Source organism: Temnothorax americanus, unplaced genomic scaffold (assembly GCF_048541705.1).
Source record: "Temnothorax americanus isolate GAGA-0224 unplaced genomic scaffold, ASM4854170v1 Scaffold64, whole genome shotgun sequence".
In the NCBI taxonomy this organism is placed as follows: domain Eukaryota; kingdom Metazoa; phylum Arthropoda; class Insecta; order Hymenoptera; family Formicidae; genus Temnothorax; species Temnothorax americanus.
Genome location: NW_027509786.1, coordinates 568,348 through 593,640, shown reverse-complemented (window position 1 = coordinate 593,640; position 25,293 = coordinate 568,348). Strand labels below are relative to the sequence as shown.

General features: G+C 40.2%; 5 protein-coding genes across 9 annotated transcripts in view; 2 read left to right on the top strand and 3 right to left on the bottom strand.

Moving 5' to 3' along the window:
- The window catches only part of LOC143905616 (rap1 GTPase-activating protein 1), a 110,297-nt gene extending 95,962 nt beyond the window's left edge, over positions 1-14,335 (bottom strand). The window contains exons 1-2 of one of the 3 annotated variants that reach the window (XM_077421129.1): positions 13,837-14,335; positions 13,300-13,575 (exon numbers count right to left, since the gene is read on the bottom strand). In XM_077421129.1, the coding sequence (XP_077277255.1) occupies positions 13,300-13,575; positions 13,837-13,895 (335 nt within the window). In that variant the 5' untranslated portion in view covers positions 13,896-14,335. Of the gene's footprint in view, positions 1-1,943; positions 2,393-13,299 lie in introns of those variants that run through there. The other 2 variants (XM_077421128.1, XM_077421130.1) reach the window with 2 other exon arrangements.
- Positions 4,694-10,051, bottom strand: LOC143905625 (uncharacterized). Its single transcript, XM_077421144.1, has 2 exons — positions 9,892-10,051; positions 4,694-6,594 (listed from the first exon to the last, which is right to left on the bottom strand). The coding sequence occupies exon 2, from the start codon at positions 6,590-6,592 to the stop codon at positions 6,365-6,367; it is 228 nt and encodes a 75-aa protein (XP_077277270.1). The 5' UTR covers positions 6,593-6,594; positions 9,892-10,051; the 3' UTR covers positions 4,694-6,364.
- A 134-nt stretch (positions 14,336-14,469) lies between the features above and the next one.
- On the bottom strand, positions 14,470-17,753 carry Cytc (mitochondrial cytochrome C). The gene is made up of 4 exons (XM_077421143.1): positions 17,542-17,753; positions 15,484-15,541; positions 15,269-15,410; positions 14,470-15,078 (listed from the first exon to the last, which is right to left on the bottom strand). Exons 2-4 carry the CDS (start codon positions 15,520-15,522, stop codon positions 14,933-14,935), a joined length of 327 nt encoding a protein of 108 aa, XP_077277269.1. The 5' UTR covers positions 15,523-15,541; positions 17,542-17,753; the 3' UTR covers positions 14,470-14,932.
- A 776-nt stretch (positions 17,754-18,529) lies between these two features.
- Positions 18,530-21,696, top strand: LOC143905620 (zinc finger protein-like 1 homolog). The gene is made up of 6 exons (XM_077421140.1): positions 18,530-18,653; positions 18,810-18,938; positions 19,027-19,086; positions 19,834-20,271; positions 20,426-20,731; positions 20,816-21,696. Exons 4-6 carry the CDS (start codon positions 20,170-20,172, stop codon positions 21,368-21,370), a joined length of 963 nt encoding a protein of 320 aa, XP_077277266.1. The 5' UTR covers positions 18,530-18,653; positions 18,810-18,938; positions 19,027-19,086; positions 19,834-20,169; the 3' UTR covers positions 21,371-21,696.
- Positions 21,697-22,053: 357 nt separating this feature from the next.
- Positions 22,054-25,291, top strand: Sro (SDR family oxidoreductase shroud). Of its 3 annotated transcripts, none has more exons than XM_077421137.1 (6): positions 22,054-22,940; positions 23,034-23,150; positions 23,714-24,010; positions 24,114-24,419; positions 24,616-24,856; positions 25,037-25,291. In XM_077421137.1, exons 1-6 carry the CDS (start codon positions 22,922-22,924, stop codon positions 25,155-25,157), a joined length of 1,101 nt encoding a protein of 366 aa, XP_077277263.1. In that variant the 5' UTR covers positions 22,054-22,921; the 3' UTR covers positions 25,158-25,291. The 3 variants fall into 3 exon arrangements, with proteins under 3 accessions (XP_077277263.1, XP_077277262.1, XP_077277264.1); XM_077421136.1 differs by having other exon boundaries at positions 22,057-22,731; positions 22,968-23,150; XM_077421138.1 differs by having other exon boundaries at positions 22,058-22,731.
- The last annotated feature ends 2 nt before the right edge of the window (positions 25,292-25,293 follow it).

Here is a 25,293-nt window from a genome sequence, read left to right as displayed (position 1 = left end):
AATATCGGACTTCTCCTTAGACATTTCGCACACACACATATGAAACTTGTACGTTTTACGAATATTCTAAGATTACATATGTGGCACCCCGAACGTTTTAATTACACAATGTTAAAAATATAATAAAATAAAATAATCCTAAGATTAAAAAATGTTCTTCCCATGTTATAATCAAACTCATTATATCAACTATTCTATATTATTTCCGCACATAAATGCAACATAATATTTTTTTCTGAATAAAATCCTACGCTTCTTCTTTTTTCGCTTTTCCTCTGAATGTTAGAAAAGTGATCTTTAGCTAGAAGAACTCGATGGCGGTGTTTTATAGTAGCGCTCTCAACTTGTTTATCGCTCGTCGAGCTTGCATAACGCGCTTCATTCATCATGAATGCGGGGGAGGACGCGAGGCCCTTAAAAAACCTAGATGACCCAGTTCCCAGTGTTCCGGTTGCGACTTGCGACCAACAGCGGCCGGCGGCCTCCGTTAACTAATCGAAATAGCGGGGTCATCCCGCCATACCGGTCGGACCGTTCGGGGTACGCTACTCCTCTCCTCAAGGTCGTTTCCGTTTTTCCGTTCTATACGCTGCTGCCCTACTTGCTTCTCTTGCGCGCGCGCGCGCGATGTCGCATAATTCCCGGCACCTAGTGAATCTAATTTATTACTTAACGATCATCTCCGCTCGACAGTCGATCGACGACCACTGTGCGCTAAGCCGACGAAATGAGGATGTCCTCCCCCTCCCTCTCCCATTTATTCATTTCTCCCTCCCTCCGTCCCTCCCTCGTCATAATAAACGATGCGTTATTCCCCTCATTATGTATAAGGTAATATGGTGTTTATCGTTTGCTAACAGGTTCAGGGTTCTACACGATTAGAAAAATAAGCGACGCATGGCATTAAAAAAAATGCCATTGCGCAACTCTTTGGCAGTTGGATCAGAGAGTCGAATTTCCGTGTCAAACTTCTGCGATACTTATTTATTGTGTAGCCCTTTGTTGCAGGTTGCAGCCCGGCTAATCAAAGGGGCCGAATTTCCTTATCGATTTGCTCGAATGCCGCGAGCATGAGTGCGCGAATGCGTGAGATTATAGATTCGGCATTTCGGATTTCGGCCGATGCAAACACAGAAATGCGAACACAGTATAGCGCGAGCGCGGCGAGCTATGAAAATAAGGAGAACTGTTTTACGAACTATGAGAAAAGTTACTCAACAATTCCGTGCGAAAAGCAATATAACTTAATAGAAACTCACTACATTATTATTAGAATAAAATGATATAAAATGCAAATGATCAATGCTATGCGTAAATAAATTTACGTATATGGAATTATTTATAATTCGTAAAAGATTACAAAGAATATTTCCTCCTTTGTGATTTCTTGGAAAAATACGATTATTGTGATAGATTATCGTTTACAATAACAAGTGTATGTTTTAGTAAATAGAAATAAATTGTATCACGCGAAACATCTCGATTCTTTTGATAACAGCGCTCATAGTTGTAACATATATTTTGGCATTGGCGTAACACGATATCTATAGTCTATATGCGCGCAATGTTGAATGTGTTGATCTTGACGAGTGAATTTCATTCACTCGTATAAAAGGTATATTTACTCGGCCTTTGCGAGAATAGTAACGCCGGAAGCGTTCGGCTCGAATCGAGATAGCACGATACATTAATAAGCCATAATGGCGAGGCTTTCTAATAGCGATGTCGCGATGTTATCCGACGCTCGCTTCAGATCGGATTTCGAATCGCGCTCTAATTATTTCAAGCGCGGAATAGAAAGGCCGTCGAAGGAATCCGACAGCCCGACTGCCGACGACACCGTGATAGCTGAAAAACGTTGACGCGGCGAGGCGGGGAGATACGGAGATAAGGGGGGGAAGCAGAAAAAGGGGGGCAAAAGGTAACGGGGTTAAGCACCCTACCTGTGGATCGTGGCGTTCCGGGGCTCCGGGGAAGCTGCCGCGAGTGCCGCGAATGTCGCGCGGCCGTGGCCGCGGCCGCGGCCGCGGCAGTCAGCCAGGGGAGGGGCCTTGAAGAGATCGCCGAACGACAGGTGATGGCTGTAATCGCGATAAGCCCAGGTGTATCCTCCGCGCGTATCCTCGCTGCCCTCCTTCGCGGTTAAACGTTGTCGCCTACCGGCATTGTCGCCGCCATCGGCCGTAGCAGCACCACCACCACCGCCACCGCCGCCGCCGCCGCCGCCGCCACCCTCGGAGAGATGGCGGATCAAGGGTCGTCGCATGTCTCATTCGGATCGCGCGACCGACTGAACTCGGCACTCGGCACTCGCTCGGCTCTTCCTTCGCGCGACCAGCGCGAAGTCTGCCGCCGGCCGCGATTCGCGCCGCCCGCCGCCCGGGCCACGGGCGCGGGGCGTCGCGTCGGCGTCGAAACGTCCAACGACCTGCTGGCTGCTTGGTCGCTTTTGCGCGCGCGCGCACGCGCAAACAAGAATCTCGTAAAAAACATTCGTTCACCACGCACCACGTCGCGCGCCGCGATGCCCGCGATCCGTTCGCATGCTTCTTCGCGATACCGAAAAAAACGCGTAATCGTAATACCGGGCGCCGCGCCGGGAGAACTTGCGTACACGCGCGTAATTAACCACCTCGCGTGCTATCCGCTGACACTGCTGACAGTGACGTGAGTGACCATGAGTGACGGCAGACGGCACTGACGGCGACGACGCCGACGAGGCGACGACCTACCTTGGCCGCGCTCGGCTAAACGGTCGACTGTCGACGTCGCCCTCCCGCGAGTCCCGCGGCGTCGCGGCCGGCACACACCTCAACAAAGTTATTAGCCCCCCCCAAGTGGATTATTGATATTTTTTTTACCAATCGTTTGGTGGTTGATTGGTAGTATTGGGTACCGTATTCAAAACGTTTGGTAGTTAATTCTCGTTTTTTTAGGAAATTGAAAACAAATTTTTGATCTTATTTTAGCCCCCCCACTTTGACTGTGGTAATTTTTTTTTTTTAATCGATTGGCGATTGATTGGCAGTGTTTGGTACCGCATTGAAACCTTTTGGTAGTGTTTCGCGTTTTAAAATGAAAAATTTAAAATTTTTAAAATTTAAAAAATTTTTTTAAAATTATTTTATTTTATTTTTTAATTAAAAATTTTTTAAATAAAATTAAAAATATTAAATAAAATTTTCAATAACTTACCATGCAGCTCTTAACATTACCAATCAACCACTAAACGGTTGGTAAAAAAGATTTTGAAATTCCCAACAGTTAAAGTGGAGGCGCTAAAGAAGGTTAAAAATTTGTTGACAATTAATTCTTTCTTTTTAAAACGCGAAACTACCAAAAAGTTTCAATACGTTACCAAACACTGCCAATCAATCACCAATCGATTAAAAAAAAAAATTGCCACAGTCGAAGTGGGAGGGCTAAAAGAAGATCAAAAATTTGTTTTCGATTTCCTAAAAGAACGAGAAGCTACCAAACGTTTTGAATACGGTACCAAATACTACCAATCAATCACCAATCGATTAAAAAAAAAAATTGCCACAGTCGAAGTGGGAGGGCTAAAAGAAGATCAAAAATTTGTTTTCGATTTCCTAAAAGAACGAGAAGCTACCAAACGTTTTGAATACGGTACCAAATACTACCAATCAACCACCAAACGATTGGTAAAAAAAATATCAATAATCCACTTGGGGCAACTTTGTTGAGGTCCGGCATTCGTCTACTCTTCGCAGATAAGGCAGGTCGCGTACGCAACGCGCTTTACGCGTTACCGACGCTACAGCGGACTGATCTAAATATTATATAAATGATATTCGTACCATTCGTGGTCGATTCAGAAATAGCTATACGTGTATACCTATGTATATGATAATTGAGGTTCATTAGCGAACACTCTATTTATCGCCTTGTACCATTACGAAATGGTAGTTAAAATGTTTCTTACTAAACTATTGAGAATTTATTATCTTCATTTTATGAAGTAATTTTCTTGAATTGGAAATTATTTGGAGATAACAATTTATAAAAATTATTCAGCATATATACATGACGATCTTAATAATAAATGTAATATTTTGAGGAATAAGTAGAGTTAGCGATCAACCAACTGAATCGCGATAGATTCTCCACAACTTTCTCTCTTTACCATGCATCCATAGTTTAAAGTTTAAATCGCAATGTTTGCCGAGAGGGCATTACTGCACGAGAAATTTTCCAAGCTATGCAAATTTCCCCAAAACCAGTATTGTTTGATATCTCGTCGCAATATACGCGATATTTCTATTAGGTATACAAATAGCATTATCTAATAACAGATTTCATGTCTTTAGGCGCAACTTGATTTCGAGAACTGCGTTTAATGAAAAATCCATCATTACGTATAGTAATTGTATCGATAGAATATGTGAACGTGTGACAGTTTTATCAAGTCAACTTCGCGCAATCGTAGCATTACTGTTCAATTATGCAATATTATAGTTATAATTAAAATAAGGAAAAAAGAGGTTAAAATTAATGCAGAACGGCCACAAATTCCAATAAATCTTAATTTCTACTTAATTCGATTGTCATAAATATTCATGTATGTTACTTTTTCATATGCCATATTAGCTCTCGCACATTATTGAAACGAGCCGTCGACGCCGTTAATAAATACTTTGAAAGGGAGAAACAATTTAGACGCCATAACAGGTTAAAGCAAATATTTAATTTATTCGTGAATCTGCAATCATAAAATATATATATGTAACGATCAACGAGATATAACATCGATAGAGCTCGGCGCTGAACGTGACGAGACAATCAACGTGTAGGAGTAGGAGTAGACGGACGCGGACGTAATCCTAGAGGAAGTCGCGTGACTTCCCCGCAGTGTTCCTCGGAACTCGGAACGCACCTCGTTAACCGGATCTCATCATTTTTCTCCTACTCGTGATAAGAAGCACGACGCTTCGCGGCGGGGAAGTGGAGGAAGGGGGGGGGAGGGAAGGAGAAAAAAACGATACGTCGCCTCCTCGTCATTTGCACGTGTGATATATAAAAATAGAATCCACGGTGCGCGGCGGGATACGCCGACGTCATCGGTCGAGCATCGAGCAATAGGAGACGAGAAAAGGAGAGGAAGAAACTTAAGGAGGTACTGGCAAAAAGGATTGCGAGAAAAGGAAATGAAACTCGTCAGCTTCGCGGAGCGTCGCGACGCTACGTATTTTGTAATATTCGTAATCCGACTACGAGTCATATCGCTGTTGGCAGACGCTGTATTCGAACGCGCACGAATCACGACGCGCGTTCGTCCGGAATGAGTGGAGCCTTTCTCTCTAATGTCTAATTGTAACCGACGAATTGTCTCTGACTTCGTCGAGGCTCGTGCTACGTAAAGATCAATCGACGGATTGATCGGCTAATGTTCCGCGGCGGAGTTCCGCGAATAACGTCGTTATTGTTACGTGTCCGATCTATCGAAGCGTGTACCACAGATCGCCCGCGAGACAGTAAGTCTCCTCCGCGATCGATTCGCATCCTCGCTCAACCTTGCTCAAATTGCTATACGTAATTCTTCAACCCGCGTTTTACGATTTTATTTATATACACGCGAGAGACACACGTTATTCTATTCGCGAAACATACACGCGCGTGCATGTTGTTTTATTATTCTGTATGTGCGACTGGGGCCGCGCCCGACTATTCGCAGAAGCGAACAGATCGGATGTAACTGGTGCAACTGCTGGACTAATTGCTCATTTTGCGTAACTCTTATCCGCGTAAATTAGACAAGTCAAGAACCTTTTGATCTACGCGAATAGGGTAATAACTGATGGCGTTAGTTTGTTAAATTAAAGCGCGAATAAGAGCGCGATCTACCTTGACGTGAGGAAATGCGACACACAGAGAGGGATTTATTTTCATATTTTTTTGCGTCAGGACGGGTGATGCGGCTCATGCAGTGCGGGTGCGGCCCAAGTTACATCTCAACAACTGTACACGGCGAATCGCAACTCGGCGATTCATCTTCGCGTAATGCACTATGATCGAGCTACAACACATTGGCCATGTCCATACGTTAACGACTTGGCCATTCATAAATATATATGCATATTTATATATACATATATATAATTATATATATATATTTTTTTTTTTTTAAATCGCGACGCGAATAAGGAGGACGAAACAGAGCCGCCGCTTCGCGCTCGTGCGCTACGCGCGTCTCCGCTGTGTTGTACGATATTAATTATTTAATCTGAGATTGTTAAGGTATAACGATTCTATCGGCTCTCTTTCCCTCTCTCTTTTCTTCTTTCCGACTCTCTCTTTCCTTCTCTGTCGCTTCCAATGCGGTCCATACTAGTCAAGGCGAGCCTTAGCAGCCGACTTGGTGCAACATTGACGCAAGCCGAAACACGCGCATCCAGGCGAACATGCCGGTGGATGGCGAACGACAGACGGGTACCCGCGTCGACGACGACGTCGACGAGGCTTTGCGTTGCTCCTGTGTGCCGGACGGCCGGCTTAGGGTAGCGTCCATGGATGCGGCGTCACTGCTCTCCGACTTCCGCTGCTTCTGCTGTTGCTGCGGCGAATACTTCATGTCTGCGGTTACGTGAGAGGGAAAGTGAATAGTAGAGAGAGAAGAATTACTCTCCACTTTGTCAGAAGTGGAGACAGGGAACGAGAGTTAGTTAACGCTGGAGCCATCGTCAGTTGCATCATACTATGTACTTTATATTTTTTTTATCACTAACGGCCACTATAGTGGCCTTCTATCCCCGTATTGTGTATATATATATATATATGCGATAATCACTATAGCGGCCGTCTGTCGAGGCTGCGTATATGGCGACTATAATGCATAGCTGATGAACATAAATAAAATATATCTAGTAAATCACATATAATTATAAATGTTTAAAAGATATTGTGCTCAAACATTTGAATTTTCAATGCTACCAATTTTTATTTCTCGGTTGAAAATAACTATAGCTACAGCGAAAGATTAACAAAACGAGCGTTTTTAGTTAACTTTCATGCTTGATTGCAATGGATGTATTGTTGCTATTTTTAGAAATGAAAAGATTTTTAGAAGTGATCAATGCAGATTCAGATATTTTCTTTATAGATTAATTAGTTAGGCTTAATGCGCGCCCGCCTGGATGCCAATGATACATGATTTTGGTGCGCGAGTGATTCTGGCAATAATTTACAAGCAAATGTGCAATTATTCCACAATGAATCTCGATCAGCGGAGATCCGCGGACCTTTTTACATAAGTGTCGTATATCAACCTTGACTATGTTTATCCCAAAGTTAAATGCTTATGCGGTCACGGACGTTTCTGCGTTACCTTATACGCAAGGTAAAAATAATTAAGCTATTAATCCCTAATTTCGAAATATGTGGATGTGTATATGTTGTGCATCTATGTTATATATTCCGATAATATGTGTAATCTCAGCAACTACATTCCCATTTAGTAAATTTTATTTAAACTTGGATCGTGAAATTGTCTCGCGGCAATTCCATCAAATTTTCCAAATGGTATATATATGTGGAAACAAACGCGACCAGTCAGCAGATTGCTTTGTATGTGTGTGTATGATATATACGGCTGTTTATTATACTCTTGCGAAATCGCCGTTTCCAGAAGCACGATCGCTAGGTGGGCGTCTCGGATGGCGCACGCGCTTCTTTCGGCCAGCTGATTAATTCCCTAGACCTACTTTTCGCCCCGATGCCGATGATGCGGACTGACATCATATATGTATACACGGCCGTGTCACTCTCGAGCCCGCGGCGAACGGAGGCCGCCTTTTTCCTTTTTCCATCACCGTTTTTTTTACAAAGCAAAATCGCCACGTAACGCTGCGACTCTAGTTCATCCCTACAGCGATCAATCATAGTTATCTAAGGCTCAACCGATTCTCTAATTCTTTTTACATTTGTTTCTGGAAATAGCCGGAAAGTCAATTAGATTTCGGTTAACTTTGACACAATGTTTATGGAAACATGTGGATGGAAAGTGGAAACTCGTTTATGAGTTACGAGTAAGCCATGCGTTTTCTACGAAGACTTTTTATCTGTGTTTATCTTGTCTCTCTGTATATAACCGGCAGTCGTCTGGGTTACGCGATCGTGATGTCACACATCACTAATAGCAGCAACGGAAAACTGCGCGCGTTTCGCCGTAACTTATTATGTATGTATCTCTGTAACAGCTTCAACCCGCAGCTGCAATTACAGTTAGGTAGTTGAAATTGAATCTCCAGAAATACGGCCCTTTCCATACGTCTTCTCTCTCCTTTCTTTTAAAATAGATATAAACAAGATCCGTAGAAAGGGAACGATCGAGATTTCCTAATTTTTATATTTTAAAATGATCCGTTCAATGTTATCTGGATCATTTTTTTACACACCTAGTTTTACCGTTAGGAAGGTTCCTTCTTAACAAGTTGTATTTTATCTTCATAGAATCTTTTTCTATCGAGTCATCGGGATGGCAGCTGTTTCGCATAAAATCTAGTCCAAGTAGTGACATTAAGTACAAATTATTCTTGCGATGCTAGCACGTGGATATATGTCATATGTAAGCTTTATGCACGCGTGTCGAGAAATTCCGTGTCCTAAATCTTGGTCGTTGCTCGAGACTGTCCTTAGATATCCATGCGCTACTTTACTGAATGGGCTTTACTTGGTACACGCGTGAATAACGCAGGTTACGGACCATTGGCGAAAGCGGAATATAAATTGGTATAAACGGTATATATTTATATCCGTGTATATACGCGCGAAAATGTCGTCGGACACGCGTACAGGATATGAGATCATTAAACAGACCTTGCTGCCATCAGTTGCCGCGTTAAGTTATAATAACAGAAATCGTTGTGTATCCACAATGGTAAAATATACCGATCGATCTACGTTAACATAAGATTGTGCGAGGTCTCTAAAATTAGATATACACACACAGCGAAGATTTTCTTCCGCTCCTTGGGTTATCCCGACGTCTTAGTAATTTAACAGTTACTAAATATAATTGTCTCAAGTACCGACAGTTCTGAGAATAGAATTTACTTGGATACAAAATTTTCTCCAAGAGAGAGAGAGAAAGATTTCCCGAGGTACGAGATCGCTCCTCGAAGAGTCCAATCGTGTTTCGAATCGTCCACTCTGGTTGGTGCGCGATTACGATGTCGCGCTGTCACATTAATTCGCACTGACAGCAAACTAGTCTCGCCGCGAGAATTATTGATTAATTTAATGCGACAGCCGATAAACTCGCCACGACAGCCGTAACGACTCGGGCGACTCGGAAGCTTGAAACATCAAGAAAAATCCAGACTTTTTCTAGAGTTCTGGACATTCGGAGAAAGGGACTTCAATAAGACATGCCTCAGAGACAAATTCGACCAGCATTGTTAAAAATGGAAAATAATCAAGGCAAAAACTCCTAATAATCATAAAATTATTTTAGCTTCAGCGAAAATGCATTATAATCGCCAATGATATAATTATCGTCGTACTTTATACCTCACTACGATGGCTTCAGCGGAAGAATAAATATAACAGTCGCTAATTGTAAAATTACGTCGACCGTACAACGCGAATGTTGAGGCAAGTGCGTGACTTGGCTTGACGATGAATATTCATTTTCGATATCACGAAATGATAATGTTACGATAACTTACGATGAAAACGTACGTCGATGAAAGACAGGAGTCTTCATGGTTTTATACAGAAGGAACAGACCATAAGGAACCCCTCGCGACATGACTACTATATTAATTCTATTTATTTGCCACAGTTGCCTCTAGATTCATAGGGTTTCAGGATTAAACGGTTCTCCAAGCGATCAATTTGTATTCTTCCCTGAATCGTGTTTGAATCACTCACCTGATGGACTCGTGTTTGATTGTTATAGCCCGTCTACCGAGCGAGAACACTTTGACTGGGTCAGCTGGTTGGTTGGTGAACGCGCGGCTGGTGAACCACAGTGGTCCCGTGCGCGGCGCGTAGCGTTCTGCGAGTCGCGGCGACGAGGTGCATCGAAACCGGGGGACAGGAGAGAACGAGGAAAGAGAGAGAGAGAGAGAGAGAGAGAGAGAGAGAGAGAGAGAGAGAGAGAGAGAGAGAGAGAGGTGAGAAGGTTTTCCTCCCCGTCGCGCACCTTCACGTTGACGCGATCGTTGGGACGGCACACGGAGGTGAAAGTGGTGGGGTGCTCGTCTTCGTGGTTGCGCACTCCGCAGCGCCGACGCTGCATCGACCCATCGGTCGGTGGTTCCTCGATGTACGAAAAAGACCAACCACGCAGGGCCACGACTATCGTACGCTAAAACGCGCGTCCCGTGTACCCCGCGCGAATATTATTACTCTTGTATTCAAGATTTATTCTGTAATTTATTCAAATTCTGCGAATGTTTGCTAACTTATCTTATCGAGAAACTTTGGACTGTTCAGCATCATCGTTAACGATGCTCCTATTGTATCAATTCGCCATAATTTATTCGCTTCGGAAAAAGATCCGCGTATCCCACGCAAGAACCACGTTCCCTGTTTATCTAGGGCGATCGGGCATCCTGAACTAGGTCAAATCTTAAAAGTCAACAAGGATACTTTGAAAACGAAAAACCGTGCCTTCCCGGATTTTCGAATTTCTAGTTTCACATTTATTTTCGTATAACTATGCAGTTCTACGATTACAAAGAAAATGGTATATAGCTTTGCAATCTTCGTAAGACGGTTGCTTCCAAAATCGCATGATTAAACAGAGAAATCATAAAATTTTGCCATCCGCCCTCCTTGTGGCTTTATTTGCCTTACGATCGAGTACCCTTTGTTCGCATAGTCAGATTATCTGTCTTGCGTGACTTGAACTGCACAAGGTGCGATCGCATGTATTTCTGGTGCGAGTCATTCAAATGATCCTTAAATCGTCAACTGTTTTATATGTGATAAAACTTTGACCAGTAGGTATCTTGCAAGGATCATTTGATTTTTGTCGCTATTATCTTGACGAGGAGCGTGTGCGCGACGCAAACATAAAGGTGTCGGACTCTGATCGATACTCGCGCATTTGTTCTTGGACTTTTTCCAATATATGAAAAGATGCGCATGTGTGATTGTCTATCAAAACGTCGCGATTATTGTCCATGTAAAAAATATGCACCAAATTTTTAAATAACAAAATTTTAAGTTTATGGTATAATAGATATCTTATTCCTAATATCGAATAAAAATACAGAAACATGTAGCAAAATCTCCACATAAACGATATTTTTTAGTAGTTCGCTGCATTATACAAGACCCACTTTAAGTCCAAAACGCAATTTTACGTTGGTCTTTGCATGTCAGGAAAGTAATCTTAAGTAACACATTTTCTTTTAAATTTAGCCATATAACGCAAGAAAATGTTAATGATAAATCTTAAGTTGATCCAAAGTTATAAAATCTGAAGATTATTTTTTAAATACTGTTAATAGTTTCTCTTAAGAGAGAGAGAGAGAGAGAGAGAGAGAGAGAGAGAGAGAGAGAGAAACTTCTCTAAATTTAGCCTTTTTATGTAAAAAATTTTCATATACATATATGTATAATTATATATCTACAAATTATGTTCATATATATTTTCTATCTTTTGTATAATTTGTGTTCATATATACACGAAAAAAAATAATAAAAAATAATTAAAAAGATAATTTTCGCATTTTTTTTTACAAAAAAATGAAGTTTGAGGAAATGAGAAAAAATTGCCTATATATCTAATCATATATGAATATAGATAATAATTATATATATGAAATATGATTATATATATTTTTTATAACTTATATATTGTATAACCGTATAACCTAATCACAATTTTACTTTTTGCAAAAAAGAAAAAACCATAAGTTGAAAGTTAGAAAAGTAACTTTTTAATGATTTTTCTATTATTCTTATTAATTTTCTTATATATGTATATATATAAGAAAAATATGTATGTATACGAACAGAGATTATACTCAAGAGAAAGAAAACACACATATATATAGATTTCATATATAATTATTTTATATATAATTATATATAAAAAATTCTTAACAAATTTTTTAAAAGGTTAACAATAACAATAAAATAACGATAGAGAGCACCGCAATTACAAGCGCAATTCAGTTTGATTATTATGCGTACTATTGCACAGCAGGAGAATCACATGGTCGCGTTAGCAGAATCTGATTACGACTCAGGCAGTTTACAAAGTATGTTTTATTCGTTATACAAACGTTGCTAATGCACATGATAGCGAAGTGCGTTTATCTGCTCCGCGAGAATAATCTTTCATTGAAGATGTCGAGCATTGTCGGAGGATAAAAATAGTTTGAGTTACCCTTTGACAAACGCCACACCGTGGTTCCAGGTCAGCGAAACGCCCACAAAGGATTGAAAAAAGGGATTATTCGTTGTACGATTTTATTATAAATACCAAAGAAAAGGAGGTAAAAAGGATCATCTACAATAGCCGTAAGAGTATGCAGTAAGACGTAAGCAGTAAGCTACTGACTAATGGGATTTTTATAATTCAAGAATAATCGACTGTGGTTGGTCAATAGCTTACTGCTTACGTCTTACTGCATTCTCTTACGGCTATTGTAGACGGTCTTAAGGGCCTTGGCACATAGAAAAACTTAAGCAGTTAAACTTAAGCAGTAAGAAATCAACGGTATGGATTCGCTACCGCTTAGGGCCGTGCCTTAAGTTCTTGACTGTGATTGGCTGATTTGCTTACTGCTTGAGTTTTACTGCTTAAGTTTTTCTATGTTTCCGGGCCTTAAGTCTACTCATAAGTATGTGTCTTAGATAATTGTCGAAGAATATAAACATTTCAGTGTAAAAAATATGTAAATAATCCATGCGATTAAATATCGGAAAAGTTTAGAGAAGCTTTTTCTGTTATTTTTTTCTTTTTCTCTGTCAATATGAATTGACAGAGCTATTTTTATAGATAGAATCTTTTAAAGACAAAAAAAGCATAGTTGGAGTCTTTTAAAGTCTTTTTATATCCGTATGAAAAAAATTGTAGTTAAAAAAAAAGACTGATAATTATTAATAAAATTTATTTGTGGCGCGTTAATAATCTAAGACCGATTAAGATGAAAATATTCACTTATTTCTAACGGTCATCTGATTATAAGTCATCTGATTGACCGTGAAGGTTCAATTTTTTATAAGTATCTAGTACACACACGCGTGCGCGTGCGTCAAGTTGTTAATATTAACGTCAATTTCGCAAGGATACAAACGTAAAGGAAGATGCAAACTTACCTATCGATAGCGTACCATGTCGAAAAACGCGTATTTTTCGGCGTGGATGGACTTTTTGGCGAACTTGCCGTGTTTGTAATCGGTGATGACTTCGTCGAAGATGACGAGATCGAGATCCCGCTCTCCGATGTACAGGGCGATCGATTCTCTTCACTACCATAGGTCCCCGGTTGCCAGGAATACCTTGTTCTAGCGCGAGGACTACCCTGACTGGGGCTCGATCCACGCGAACTCGATACACTCTTCGGACTCTTTGGGCTAACGATCCCACTAGAGCTGAAGACACGACCCAAACGCAGTCTCAGAGATGTCTTACTTTTGAATTTTGCAACATAATTGCCGTCAACGTTCGAAACGGTCTGATCGGACGACTCTGAATTACGACTCGTCATGATTCTCGGAGAACGATTGAATTCGTTGAAGTGTACTTTAAGCTTTTACAGGTATATTAATAAGCTTATAAGAATAAAAAATTATCAGCCCGTTAACTTACAAAAAGTTCAAGTATTCCTTCGAAACGCGCATACTAAAACTCACCACTGTCGAAGAATGTGCCACACGCGAGTCTGACAAATAATAAAGAAATCGCAATTCATATTTAAAATTAAAATAATTCGTCTTGAATTCGCGCTTAATTTTTTTCACGAGTATCGCTGGCGACGACCAAGACTGCCGTAGTTCGTGATTATCACTTATATGCGTTAAATTATATTATCAACGCTATTCAAAATATTCGAGTATGTGAGTCGCATACGTACGACGCGTTGTATCAGAAGTGTACTAACAATAAGAGCGACTGCGTTGAGATTTCGCCAAGGAATTGGATAAAACCCCTATCGAGCCATAAACTTCCTGCCGGCACTGACCACATCCTTCCTCCTTCGGTTTTATCAATCTTGAAAATCCTTATATAAATGTATACCTATATAAAGCAGGAGTCTAATAATAACTATAAGTTGGGGAAAAGTGTAATACGTGAAAGCGATAAAACGTTCAAATACTCCATATGACAGCGATTGTATAATCTAATCGGAGCACGAAAATCATAGCATATCAATGACAAGCTAATCGTTTTGTAAATACTCGATTATCAGGTTCGCTTTAATCCAACTGTTGCGAACGATGAGAACCTCATACAACACAACGAAAAGAAGTAGGACAACAGGTAAATTAATTTTTAATTGCCTAGTCTGTATTTTGTCTTTGATTTACAGATCAACACTCGCTGCATGGTACAATGATAATAAATAATCGAGGACGCGGAATCCGCGGAAGAGTGGCTCAATCACTCACATGGCGGGCGTTAGCGCTCCTTAGAATATCTCTTCGGTGTGATGAAGAAGAAAAAGAAGCAGGATCGGGACTAGCCCGATCCCTGTGTCATGTCATGTACATATTTGCACAATTACCTACTTATCAACAATAACAATTCATTACTATTTGAACACGTATCGCGAACGCTTTTGAGTACCATCGAGAGGAGAGTTCATGGGATGAACACGAGTGAGATGACGAAACGTGATGAGATGATAATCGTACTAATATCGCGACTCATGCCACACGCGGCATCTCGCACGCGTTCGCCGCGTTCGTCGCGATTTCCGCGATCGGTAGCATGCACGCGGGGAGACGCCTACTTGGTCGCTTGTTCCAGGTAAGCTATAAGATCGCCTCGCTCCTGCGGTTTTTTCAATCCGGCGAACACCATCTTCGTGCCGGGAATGTACTTCTTTGGATTTTCTAAATACTCGAACAGAGTATCCTTATTCCAAGTGATACCTAAAACATAGCGACGCGCAGATTACAATTAGGTGTATATGTACAGATTACATTACACAAGTGTACATATTTATTCCAAATACAAGTAACGATTAGTGCTATAAATAAATACAGAATAACCGAATTTCTCTCGTGCTATTTATAAATTTATCGTCTTCAACCGTGTGTCAATAAATAGCTGAATACATACCTTTCGCTTTGTTGGCATCGGTATATAGGTAACCTGGGGATTGACCAGTTTTTCTACCTATAAGTCCATGTAAATTGGGACCTACTTTGTGTTTGCCACCTGCTTCGACGGTATGACACTGTGCGCATCTTTGAATAAAAATCTAGAAAAAAGAAATACACAATGATAAGTTGCCGTTTATAAGACCATCAAATTCTGTCTTTATTATTTATTACCTTCTTTCCTTTCTCTGGATCGCCCGCCGGAACACCCATATTTATTCAATTGTGTACTCTGGAAAAAGACGTTCAATTATACGAAAATTGTCACGCTAAAAAAATACAAATAATTTTTTATTGTCACACGTTTTATTAAATATTTCATCATTATTTGACGTTGAACAAAGATTCAAAGTTATGATTATTGAGTAATAATATTAAAATTAACCCGTTAAATCCTAGCAAGCCCTTACGTGCTTTTCTGTTTTAAATGCTTGTATAACTCGTGTCCTAATTAAACTTTTTAGACCGTACAGTTAAACAGAATTGCTCTTTCCGAAAATTTTTCCGCACGCGCTTCGTTGTGCCAGCGTGCGTATATATACGAACGTTGTTCAGTGTAGAACGAGAACATACTTTTAACTCGGTATTTAAATACACAGACGTGTGAAGAGACGTTTCTGTTTTCTGGAACTGATTTAAGAGCACCTACGCTATAATGACTATGTTTACACACTGCGGCTTATAATCTGGTTTAATAACTACCGTATACTATCCAATCCAACATTTTTCTTCTTTTGATCGTAATGATCATTTTAGGTATGAGACTTTTTGATACTTAAACTATAACTTTTAGTACGTATATGTCAAGGGTTCATTCAAACGTTTAGAGTATCAAAATAGGTTCATATTTAAATAATCGTTATAATAAAAAGAAAAAAAATTTGGATCGGATAGTATACGGTAGTTATAGGCTGCGTTCGGAGATTAAACCGGATTATAAGCCGCTGTGTAAACGTAGTCAATTATATAACGACGAACTATTATATAATTAATATTCCTATAGCAATTTTTTTTACAAAATATTGTACAAAAGTACGTGCTCTCTGACTCTCTCTCTCTCTCTCTCTCTCTCTCTCTCTCTACCTTGGGCTTATCAGTCACTCGCGATATTGCAAGTATCGCAACGCGACAACGCGACACCTTTGCATCATGCAGAGTGCATTTCTTTTTCCTCGTGATACGTCATCACACGTGACGTGTCGGAAAAGCGCGTAAAGAACGGGTCGGACTCGCGATGAGACTCTCGAGCAATTGTGAAACAATTACGTTATGCAATAATCATCAATTTTCGAATACCCTAGCGTTGAATTAGTCATTTCGTATTAAAAAAAAACCTTGCGACGCGTGATACCGAGTGTCATCGGCGAGGTCGTGCATCAAATTCACGGGGAATCGAAAATGACGTAGACGTAAAAGGACAAAAGAGACGTGCGAAGCGTGGACATGTGTAACTCTAAAAAGTGACCTTTGAGCCAATTGTATCACAGTCACAGTATCAATATCGATCGATTCATTTCTTTTTTCTTCCAAGTCTCTTATAACAAAGATAAACGGCGATAACTTTAATCGCTTCTTTCCTGCTGTTGAAAGCGGGAAATTAGGGCGATATTACGATATCAATCGGGACAGATGTCGTCCAGAAAGGTTCTTCCGAAAATCGGAGCAATTTCGAATTAATTTCGAATTTCGACCGATCGATCCCAAGGAGCCAACCACATCTTTGGCAACCCGCTTCCAAATGACGTTTCGCACGACTCTAAAAACGATGCATTCTTTTGCATTCGGAAAACGTCTCAAGATTGGCTCAGGGCCAGGGTTAGACGCGTTACGTAAGCTGCTACTGTCCGACGCGGTCACGCGGTCACGCGGACGTCGCGGACGTCGCGAACGTCCGTACGAAGAGGAGCCGCAGCCGAGTTCAACGAGCAAGGTATCGCGGACACGCCAATTTTCCTCTCGTAAACGCACGAATTCTGTCGTGCATTCCGACGATCGGAAATTGCCGTTTTGACCCGGTAGCCGGTAACAGATTTCGCGGATCAGATTTCGTGAGATGAACACGCGCGAGTACCACGTGGTGCCGTGAGGGGAATGAGCGGAACGAGCGGAGAGCGGTGATACGAATTCGACAGGGAAAGGGACGTTTGTCCTCTTCACGGTACATACGTGCACGATACTGTGCGTGCGTGCGTGCGTGCGTGCGTGCGTACGTACTCGTACGCGTGTACTCACCGCGCGCCTCTGTCACCTAGAGAAGTGGTGTAGTTGTCTGGCCCGTTGTTTGACCGCGAATACCAGCAACTGCGATCGATGTAGAATCACTGGCTGGCTGGCTGGGCTGGCCCCGAGTCTCGAGCTCTCGAGCGCGTTTTCGGGATATGTAGTACGTACTTATTCCAATGGCTGATGCAACCGACGCGCGCACGCAGTCGCAGTCGCAGCCACCAGCCCACGGTCGTGAATACGTCTGGAAACTCTAGTAGTGGGGGGTGACTCGTTAGTGAAGTCATTTTATGTAGTTGACACCATCACCACCTGGAGCGCTGGAGGTTAGAGATTTTTTAAATAACGCAAATACATATTGAATATATTGACATATAACTTATAACATATGACATATGACATATAACATATATATGTCATATGTTATATAACATATAACATATTGACATATTGAATGTAACGAACGTACGAAGTCCTAGAAAGTGATTAAATTGACAATGAAATTAACGAAATATTGTGTTGTGTCGTGCCGAATTGCAACCTGTTAAATTGCTGCAGCAGCTTTTAGCGTCATCAGTAGAATAGGGAAGTTGCGTAATTTGTTTAAAAAATTGCATTAAATAATTTGTATGTTCTTTTAATTGTTTTTTTTTCGTAATTTTTTAACGCAAAATAACCGAGAAAATAAATAATAAAATATTGCATTATTTGAAATGCCGAAAACGGTCCGGAAACGACCGAGTCTCTCTCTTCCCGAACGCCGTGTGACGTCACACCGCAGCAAAGTAATACTTTTAACCATTGAAACAATCATTTATTATAAAAAATGAGTAAAGCAAAGACACATAAAGCGTGTTTTGTACCTTTATGTAAAAGTACTGTTATTAAAACACCAGGTAAACTGTTTTTTTATGTACCTCAAGATAAAAACGTGAGAATACAAATAGAATCTTCCCGTTTGACGCTGACATAACCTTATAACTCGCTGAGATAGAAAGAAAAGGGAGTATACTCGTGTGCACTCGGGTGACGTTTCCAAACGCAGCCTAGCAGACGGAGAGTTGAGACTATTGCAATGTGACGTCATGCACTTGTCAGCCAATCAAAATCGTTTTCTCACAGTACAGAAAATTTCAAATATTATTAAAATTAAATTTCATTTTTGAATACCTATTTATTGATTAAAATTTAAAATTTTGTTGTAAATAAATTTATAATAATGTATATTTAAATTACAAAAAAAATGTAATATTTTTTTCATGCAAATTCCCTATTAGGTTTATATTCATTTGGCAATGAAGTAGCTAGTCTTTGCTGTGATACAATCCAAGCCTTGACCATGCACATTCACAAAGAAGTTACGCAAGAACGGCGGCTCAAAGACATAAATGGCACCTTTTTTGAACGTAAGTTTTTACAAGCGATAGCTTATGAGCATATAAACGTACCTTTTAGGATACAGCAAATTTTGAAATATTGAATTTTTCCTTTCAGTTGCTGATAAGTCTCATTTTGTCACGCATCAAATGGATTCAGATCTGATCTCGAACGCCAGTACGCCTCTTTACCATCTCATATATTATTGCTATCAAGAACAATATCAGCAACTTGTACAGAATATTGTATCCAGTCAAACGGATCCACAAGTAGCACAAAGATTAGCGAATGCATTCACCGAGCTAACGACGGATATAGACTTTAATTTAGTATGGACTTGAATAACCGTCCTCAGAGATTATCCATCTGTTCTTTTTCGAAGAACTTTCCTGGTGCACAATTGGTGCAATAAAGTTAGAGTAAAACAAAATTAAAAAATTTTTATTTTCGGCATCAAATTTGATCGATAAACATGTAATAATATATATATATATATATATATATATATATATATATATATACTTTAATTATATGTAAAAGGAGTGTGTTAAATCTATAAATGTAATATGTATGTACGAAAAGTGTACATACAACATGCCGAAATACCGCGCTCGATCGGTAAAAACTTTAGGCTTTATACTATACGTTTACGCGAGCGTTACTTCTGTAGTAACTTACGATAATTCCTTCACGTAAACGGGATTTTCCTTCGCGTAAACGGGATTTTGTAGTAATTTACGATAATTCACTCCGCGTAAACGAGTGATATATCGTAATTACTACAGAAGTAACGCTCGCGTAAACGTAGTTTAGACACGCCAAGCCAAAGCACACAATATTGGTGAGAAAGCCACTTTCCTTCAGATCAGATTTACTTTTATGTCTTTACTTTATTTGCTTGATATTTTATCCCATGCATCGTAGTTTAGATTGGAGAACGAACGGAGGAACACACACATCGAGCCTGTCGGTAGTGTCGGTTATTTCTTGTTTCCGATATCGCCGGCGCCCGGCGCCCGGCGCAAGAGTTGTCAGTTGTCAGCAGTTGTCAGGGTTGTCGGACGACGTGGCCGATGATGGATGAGGAGTATGGGTATAGTGGGCAGTGCAAATAAAACGACGATATTATCACGAGTTTCCGATATGTCACGCAGCGAGGCTCAATAAAGCGGGTATTGTTCGCGAGTTGGATTCTCTGGCCACGTTTCAACGTCGTTTCGATCTCCCGGCTCCGCTGTCGCACGACGCGGACGTTGCAACATGGGTCTGTGCAAGTGTCCGAAAAGAAGAGTAACGAACCAATTTTGTTTTGAACATCGCGTCAATGTATGCGAACACTGCATGGTTACGAGTCACCCAAAGGTAATTTCTTCTCGATTGTTTTTTCATTTTTTTTTGTCGGGTGTGTGTGTGTGTGTGTAGGCTATCTTTGACGCAAAGCAAATTCAAACAGTTTATCATAACAGTATCATGCGCGACACGTACATACATCTAACGTTACTTTGATCTTTTATAGTGTATAGTGCAGTCATATTTACTATGGCTCCATGACCATGATTACAATCCAATTTGTACCCTGTGTTCGGACAAATTGAGCGACGGCGATTGTATAAGATTAACGTGCTATCACATGTATCATTGGGTATGCTTGGACCGATACGCCAGAGATCTGCCGGCGACTACCGCCCCAGCGGGATACGCTTGTCCTACGTGTAGAGTGTGTATTTTTCCACAACCGAAATTGGTATCGCCAGTCGCAGATGTTTTGAGAGAGAAATTAGCCACTGTCAACTGGGCTCGAGCTGGTCTTGGCTTGCCATTGGTATTTACTATTATTTATTTGTTACCGGTTTTTCTAATTAATGCCAAATGTGTTGTTTTGTATGATATAATTGCTTTGTTGCAGCTAAGTGACGATAGGGAACAAAAACCAGAACACGAACGTCCTTCGATAACTGTAGAAAACTCTCTGTTCCAAAATCATACAGCAGCTATACCGTCGTCACCCACGGTGGCTGTGTCTCGTACAAGCAGTACCATAAATTCAAATTCCATCGTCAGCAATGTACATGCGAACAATCAGAAGCTTGGCCCACCATATTCGGTTGTAAATATAGACTCGTCTCTGGGATTATCTACTCCGGCATCTAGGAAGGTATGCGAAGCTTACGACGATCCAAAGGACATGTCCTTCGATCACGATGAGAACAAATACCAACGCAAGTCAGCCATAGAATGGTTCCGAAGATGGTGGAAACTGATATCGAGAGCACCAGTACGACGAAAAACTGCAGTATCTCTGTATAAGAGATACGCAATATTGTCCGTTATCGGTATATTGGTCTTCGTTGGAATTATTTTGCTCTTTTCGTGGCTAGGCAGAATGGCGACGGATGGCGATCCAAATTTCGACGTGATAGCGAATCCTAATCTGAAATTCGGCGAGAAGTCTGTAATTTAATATGTCGTGCATCACGAGTGGTAATAATCGTCGGTCACGAGGAGAACGGATAAAATAATCTCTGGAGACGGAAGAGAGAGAGAAACACGCATGGCAATCGCGAGTATAACTGAAATACAATTACGATATGTGAGAGCACAATTTTGTGGGACAGTAGGACATATCTATAATAAGCTAGCGTACGTAACATTTTGTTAATTTTTATGTAAATTATATATCTCACATCAAAGTTGTACATTTAAATCTGTAAAGGCTTATCGATTTATAATCTATGAAACCATTATACGAAAACTGTGGTATTAAAAACCTGTTTTCTTACCCATATATTTAATACCGAGAAACTTGGGATTATTTTTGCATGTGATATTTTTATTTAACATAATAACGTACCTCATAATTGTAATAGCGATATGGACTGCGTTGACTGAAAATCTATAGTGTACGTGACGTGAACTATAGATTTTCAGTACTGGCAGTGAATATCGGAACGCAACCATAAATCAATTTTATTTAATTTGTTATCTAATCGTTAATTTGTCATTTGTATTCTGTATTTTATGATTATTATTATTTTCTATATATATACTCGAATTTATTTATTTCAACAAAATAGTCTATTTTTTTGCCGGATAATGTTATCCATCTTCATGCGAGAATGTTTTCTTTCAAAGCTATAACTTTGGAAGAAAAGTATATAGTTTGAGATATCTCTCCAAATCGCAAGCGTAAAAAAGGACGTACACGATTCGACGCTCTTTCTTGGTGTGGGATATTGAAATTCAAATGAAGACTGTCCAATCCCTATAAACAATCAACTCATGAAATATTAAAATGCTTACAAAACAACTGCACATACACGCAAGCTAATACAGCTTACCTATGTTTCTTCTGTTTTTTATGAATGTTTATTTAAAACAGCATAACATTTTTTCTTAAAACGGATTTTGTTACTAAGATTTACTCAAGTTATGATCTTTTGTTGTAACAAATAAAATATGAGATTTTAATGTTTGCCCATGCCTACTCGATAACAGAATGTGCCTATGGCCGTATTAAAATATTAATTTGTTAAATTAGCTATTTATCCTTCGATTACGAGAGATACATCAACATTCGAGTAAATCGAAGTTGAGCATTCCGGTGTGAAACGTTTTGAACGACGATTTGCATCAAACTTGAAAAATTGCGTTTTATTCATAAATATTTCATCGCGTATGCCATTTCGAAAAAACAACAGGCAGGACGCCGCGCCAGTCGGTGGATCGGGTCACATTTCTTAGCGTTCTAGAGAGGTCGGCCACGCAGACCGGAACGATCGCGTAGGATCATTCTCCTCATTCCAGCCAATTCCAGCGGACGCAGTGAGTACAAGAACAGATCGTACGTCGTGCCAGTTTTCCGTGCTGTCTGCTATACATATATTTAAGTGTCATTGTAATCTCACATTTATTTAGCATACTCGTCAACAAAATTTATTTATTATGTGATAAAAACATATATACATTTTTACTTTACTAACAATAAGCGTGACGATGTCGGAGACTGGTTTGTATGCGTACGTCGTTTACACGTAAGCTAATACTTGTGTATCGAGCAGGCGAGCGTCTGTAGTGATGGGTGAGAGTGTTCGGCTATATGTATAATTTGAAGATAAACTCGGTAGGAGAGAGAAAACATTCGATGACCTTACAAGTTGGAGCTACAATGTCGTGCAATACCGCGTATCTCACGGACGCCGGATTCACGCGCAAAGCCGCGACGCTTTCGATGATTTTGCTGGGTAAGAGGATCTATCTGCTCGCTTTGCTCGTTTCTTCCGTCCGCTGACTCGACCGAATTGAAACCGAACGTATTCCCTGATGCCTTAAATCTTCTCTAGATATTATACATATCTACATATCTATGATTTGAACAGACACACGGCTATTGCGTTTTCTTTATATTTATTAATGTATTTTATAAAAAAAAAAGATCGTGCCGAAAAAAAAAAACAGGTGTAAGCGCGGATAAATTAATAAATCTGCAATTGCGAGATATACTTTAGATATATGATTTCATAATTAACTTAATTTTGTTAAATATTTAACTTTGAATTTATGATAATATACATTTTCTCTTTTGCTTAATTTTACAGGCAGTTACATAACATATATATTTTTTAATTTTATGGACTATTTTATTGATGACTAATTTTTCTATTAACGTGAGGTACTCGTGTAACGCCCCAATTTCAGGGATTTGAATAAGACAAAATTTGGATATATTAGCTCGGAATCAAAAGTTCGAATTAGCGAACGTGTCGAAGGAAATTTCTCGTTACTCCTTCTTCCTTCTTTCTTTCAGGTGGTGCTTCTTTGTACTGTTTCTTCAGTCGTCGGCGGAAAATAAATGCGCGGGATCTTATCATAATAACCGGTTGCAATTCCGGTTTGGGCTATAGTCTAGCGATGCACTGTCGTGCCAAGGGTGCGACGGTTTTGGCCGGAGTGCGCGAAACAGCAACAATGCCCAATTCTAACGCTGCTGTTGAAGCATTGGAGAACAAAGGCGTCATCGTTCACCAACTCGATATCACGAATGAACGATCCGCTCGAGACTTTCGAGACAAAGTTAAGAGCTTGTTGGAGGAACGGCAATTAGGTGAGCGTTGTAAAAAAAATAAAAGAAACGAACGACTGAAGAAAGTACGTATGAATGGAGTAAATTTACAGTCTGTAAGATTTGTTTATCGCATTGTCCATAGAACTGCGCGCGTTGGTGAATAACGCGGGAGTGATGGTCTTCGGCGAATTCGAGTGGCAAACGCAGAATCTCGCGGAGCTTCAGGTAAACGTGAATCTGTTGGGAACGATGAGAATCACGCGGGAGCTGATGCCGATTTTGCGAGAGAATCGCAGTAGAATTATCGTGATATCCAGCCATTGTGCCGACGAGCCTTTGCCGGGCATAAGCATCTACGGGGCTACGAAGGCCGCCCTCCACGCGTGGGCCACTTCCCTTCGGGTAGAGGTCGGCAAGTACGGGGTCGAAGTGGTCTCCTTCATACCTGGTCAGTACAAAACTCCTAGAATTATATCGTAATCGTAACTTTATCGGCACTGAGAAAAACAAGTTATTTGGATATGTAAAATACATTTTATTTTTTCGAGTTTTTTCTTTTCTTGTTACGATTATCGCGTTTGTAGCCGTGTCTTTATCTCGGGATGTGTGAAAATAAGTTTCTTTCTCTTTCTCTAACGCGACAGGTGGTTTTGTATCACAAAGCAACATCATGAAACGGCAACGGTTACACTTTGACGAAATGAGACAACACATGTCGGACGAAGCGAAACAATTCTACGGCAATTATTTTACTCGATACGCAGAGTACTTTTCTCTGGCTTCATCTATGGAAAATCAAGGCAGTTTAAAAGTTTTGTCAGATCCGAGAATCTACGAAATCTTCGACAACGCTCTTCTCGACAGCTATCCTTCGGCGGTTTACAGGTAAACCACTGTTAGTGATGATCAGTTAGTGATGTAGTCAGAATCAGACCTTGTCCTAAATTAGAAATTTGTGATCATCCTGATGAAATTATAGCGTCAAGCATGCGCGCGTGAAAAACGTCGCAACTGTTCTTGTACCGATTACATACGTTAAAGTAATGATTGCTGTATTATTTTCAGATGTGAGCCGTGGAGATATTTCTTTTATCGGATATTATTCAAAAGCACTCCAATATGGATGCGTGACCGATTGGCACAACGGTTCGTCGTGGTGCCGTCATGGCAGGCCGATAAACAGTGAATCATCATTATTATGTTACTCTAAATAGAGTTTTCCTTCTTTATTATATTCGATGCTCTTTTGCATTTTCTCAAAAGAAGAATGATTGTGAAGAATTATGATTTATTTAAAAAACTGAATATGACACAATACGACA

Coding starts and splice junctions, on each gene's coding strand:
- LOC143905625 (XM_077421144.1), bottom strand. CDS start 6,592: ATGAAGTATTCGCCGCAGCAACAGCAGAAGCAGCGGAAGTCGGAGAGC.
- Cytc (XM_077421143.1), bottom strand. CDS start 15,522: ATGGGTGTTCCGGCGGGCGATCCAGAGAAAGGAAAGAAG. Junction 15,411..15,483: donor ATCCAGAGAAAGGAAAGAAG/GTAATAAATAAT, acceptor TCTTTTTTCTAG/ATTTTTATTCAAAGATGCGC. Junction 15,079..15,268: donor CGATGCCAACAAAGCGAAAG/GTATGTATTCAG, acceptor GCTATGTTTTAG/GTATCACTTGGAATAAGGAT.
- LOC143905620 (XM_077421140.1), top strand. CDS start 20,170: ATGGGTCTGTGCAAGTGTCCGAAAAGAAGAGTAACGAACCAATTTTGT. Junction 20,272..20,425: donor TGGTTACGAGTCACCCAAAG/GTAATTTCTTCT, acceptor GATCTTTTATAG/TGTATAGTGCAGTCATATTT. Junction 20,732..20,815: donor CTGGTCTTGGCTTGCCATTG/GTATTTACTATT, acceptor GCTTTGTTGCAG/CTAAGTGACGATAGGGAACA.
- Sro (XM_077421136.1), top strand. CDS start 23,006: ATGTATAATTTGAAGATAAACTCGGTAGGAGAGAGAAAACATTCGATG. Junction 24,420..24,615: donor AGTGGTCTCCTTCATACCTG/GTCAGTACAAAA, acceptor CTAACGCGACAG/GTGGTTTTGTATCACAAAGC. Junction 24,857..25,036: donor TATCCTTCGGCGGTTTACAG/GTAAACCACTGT, acceptor TATTATTTTCAG/ATGTGAGCCGTGGAGATATT.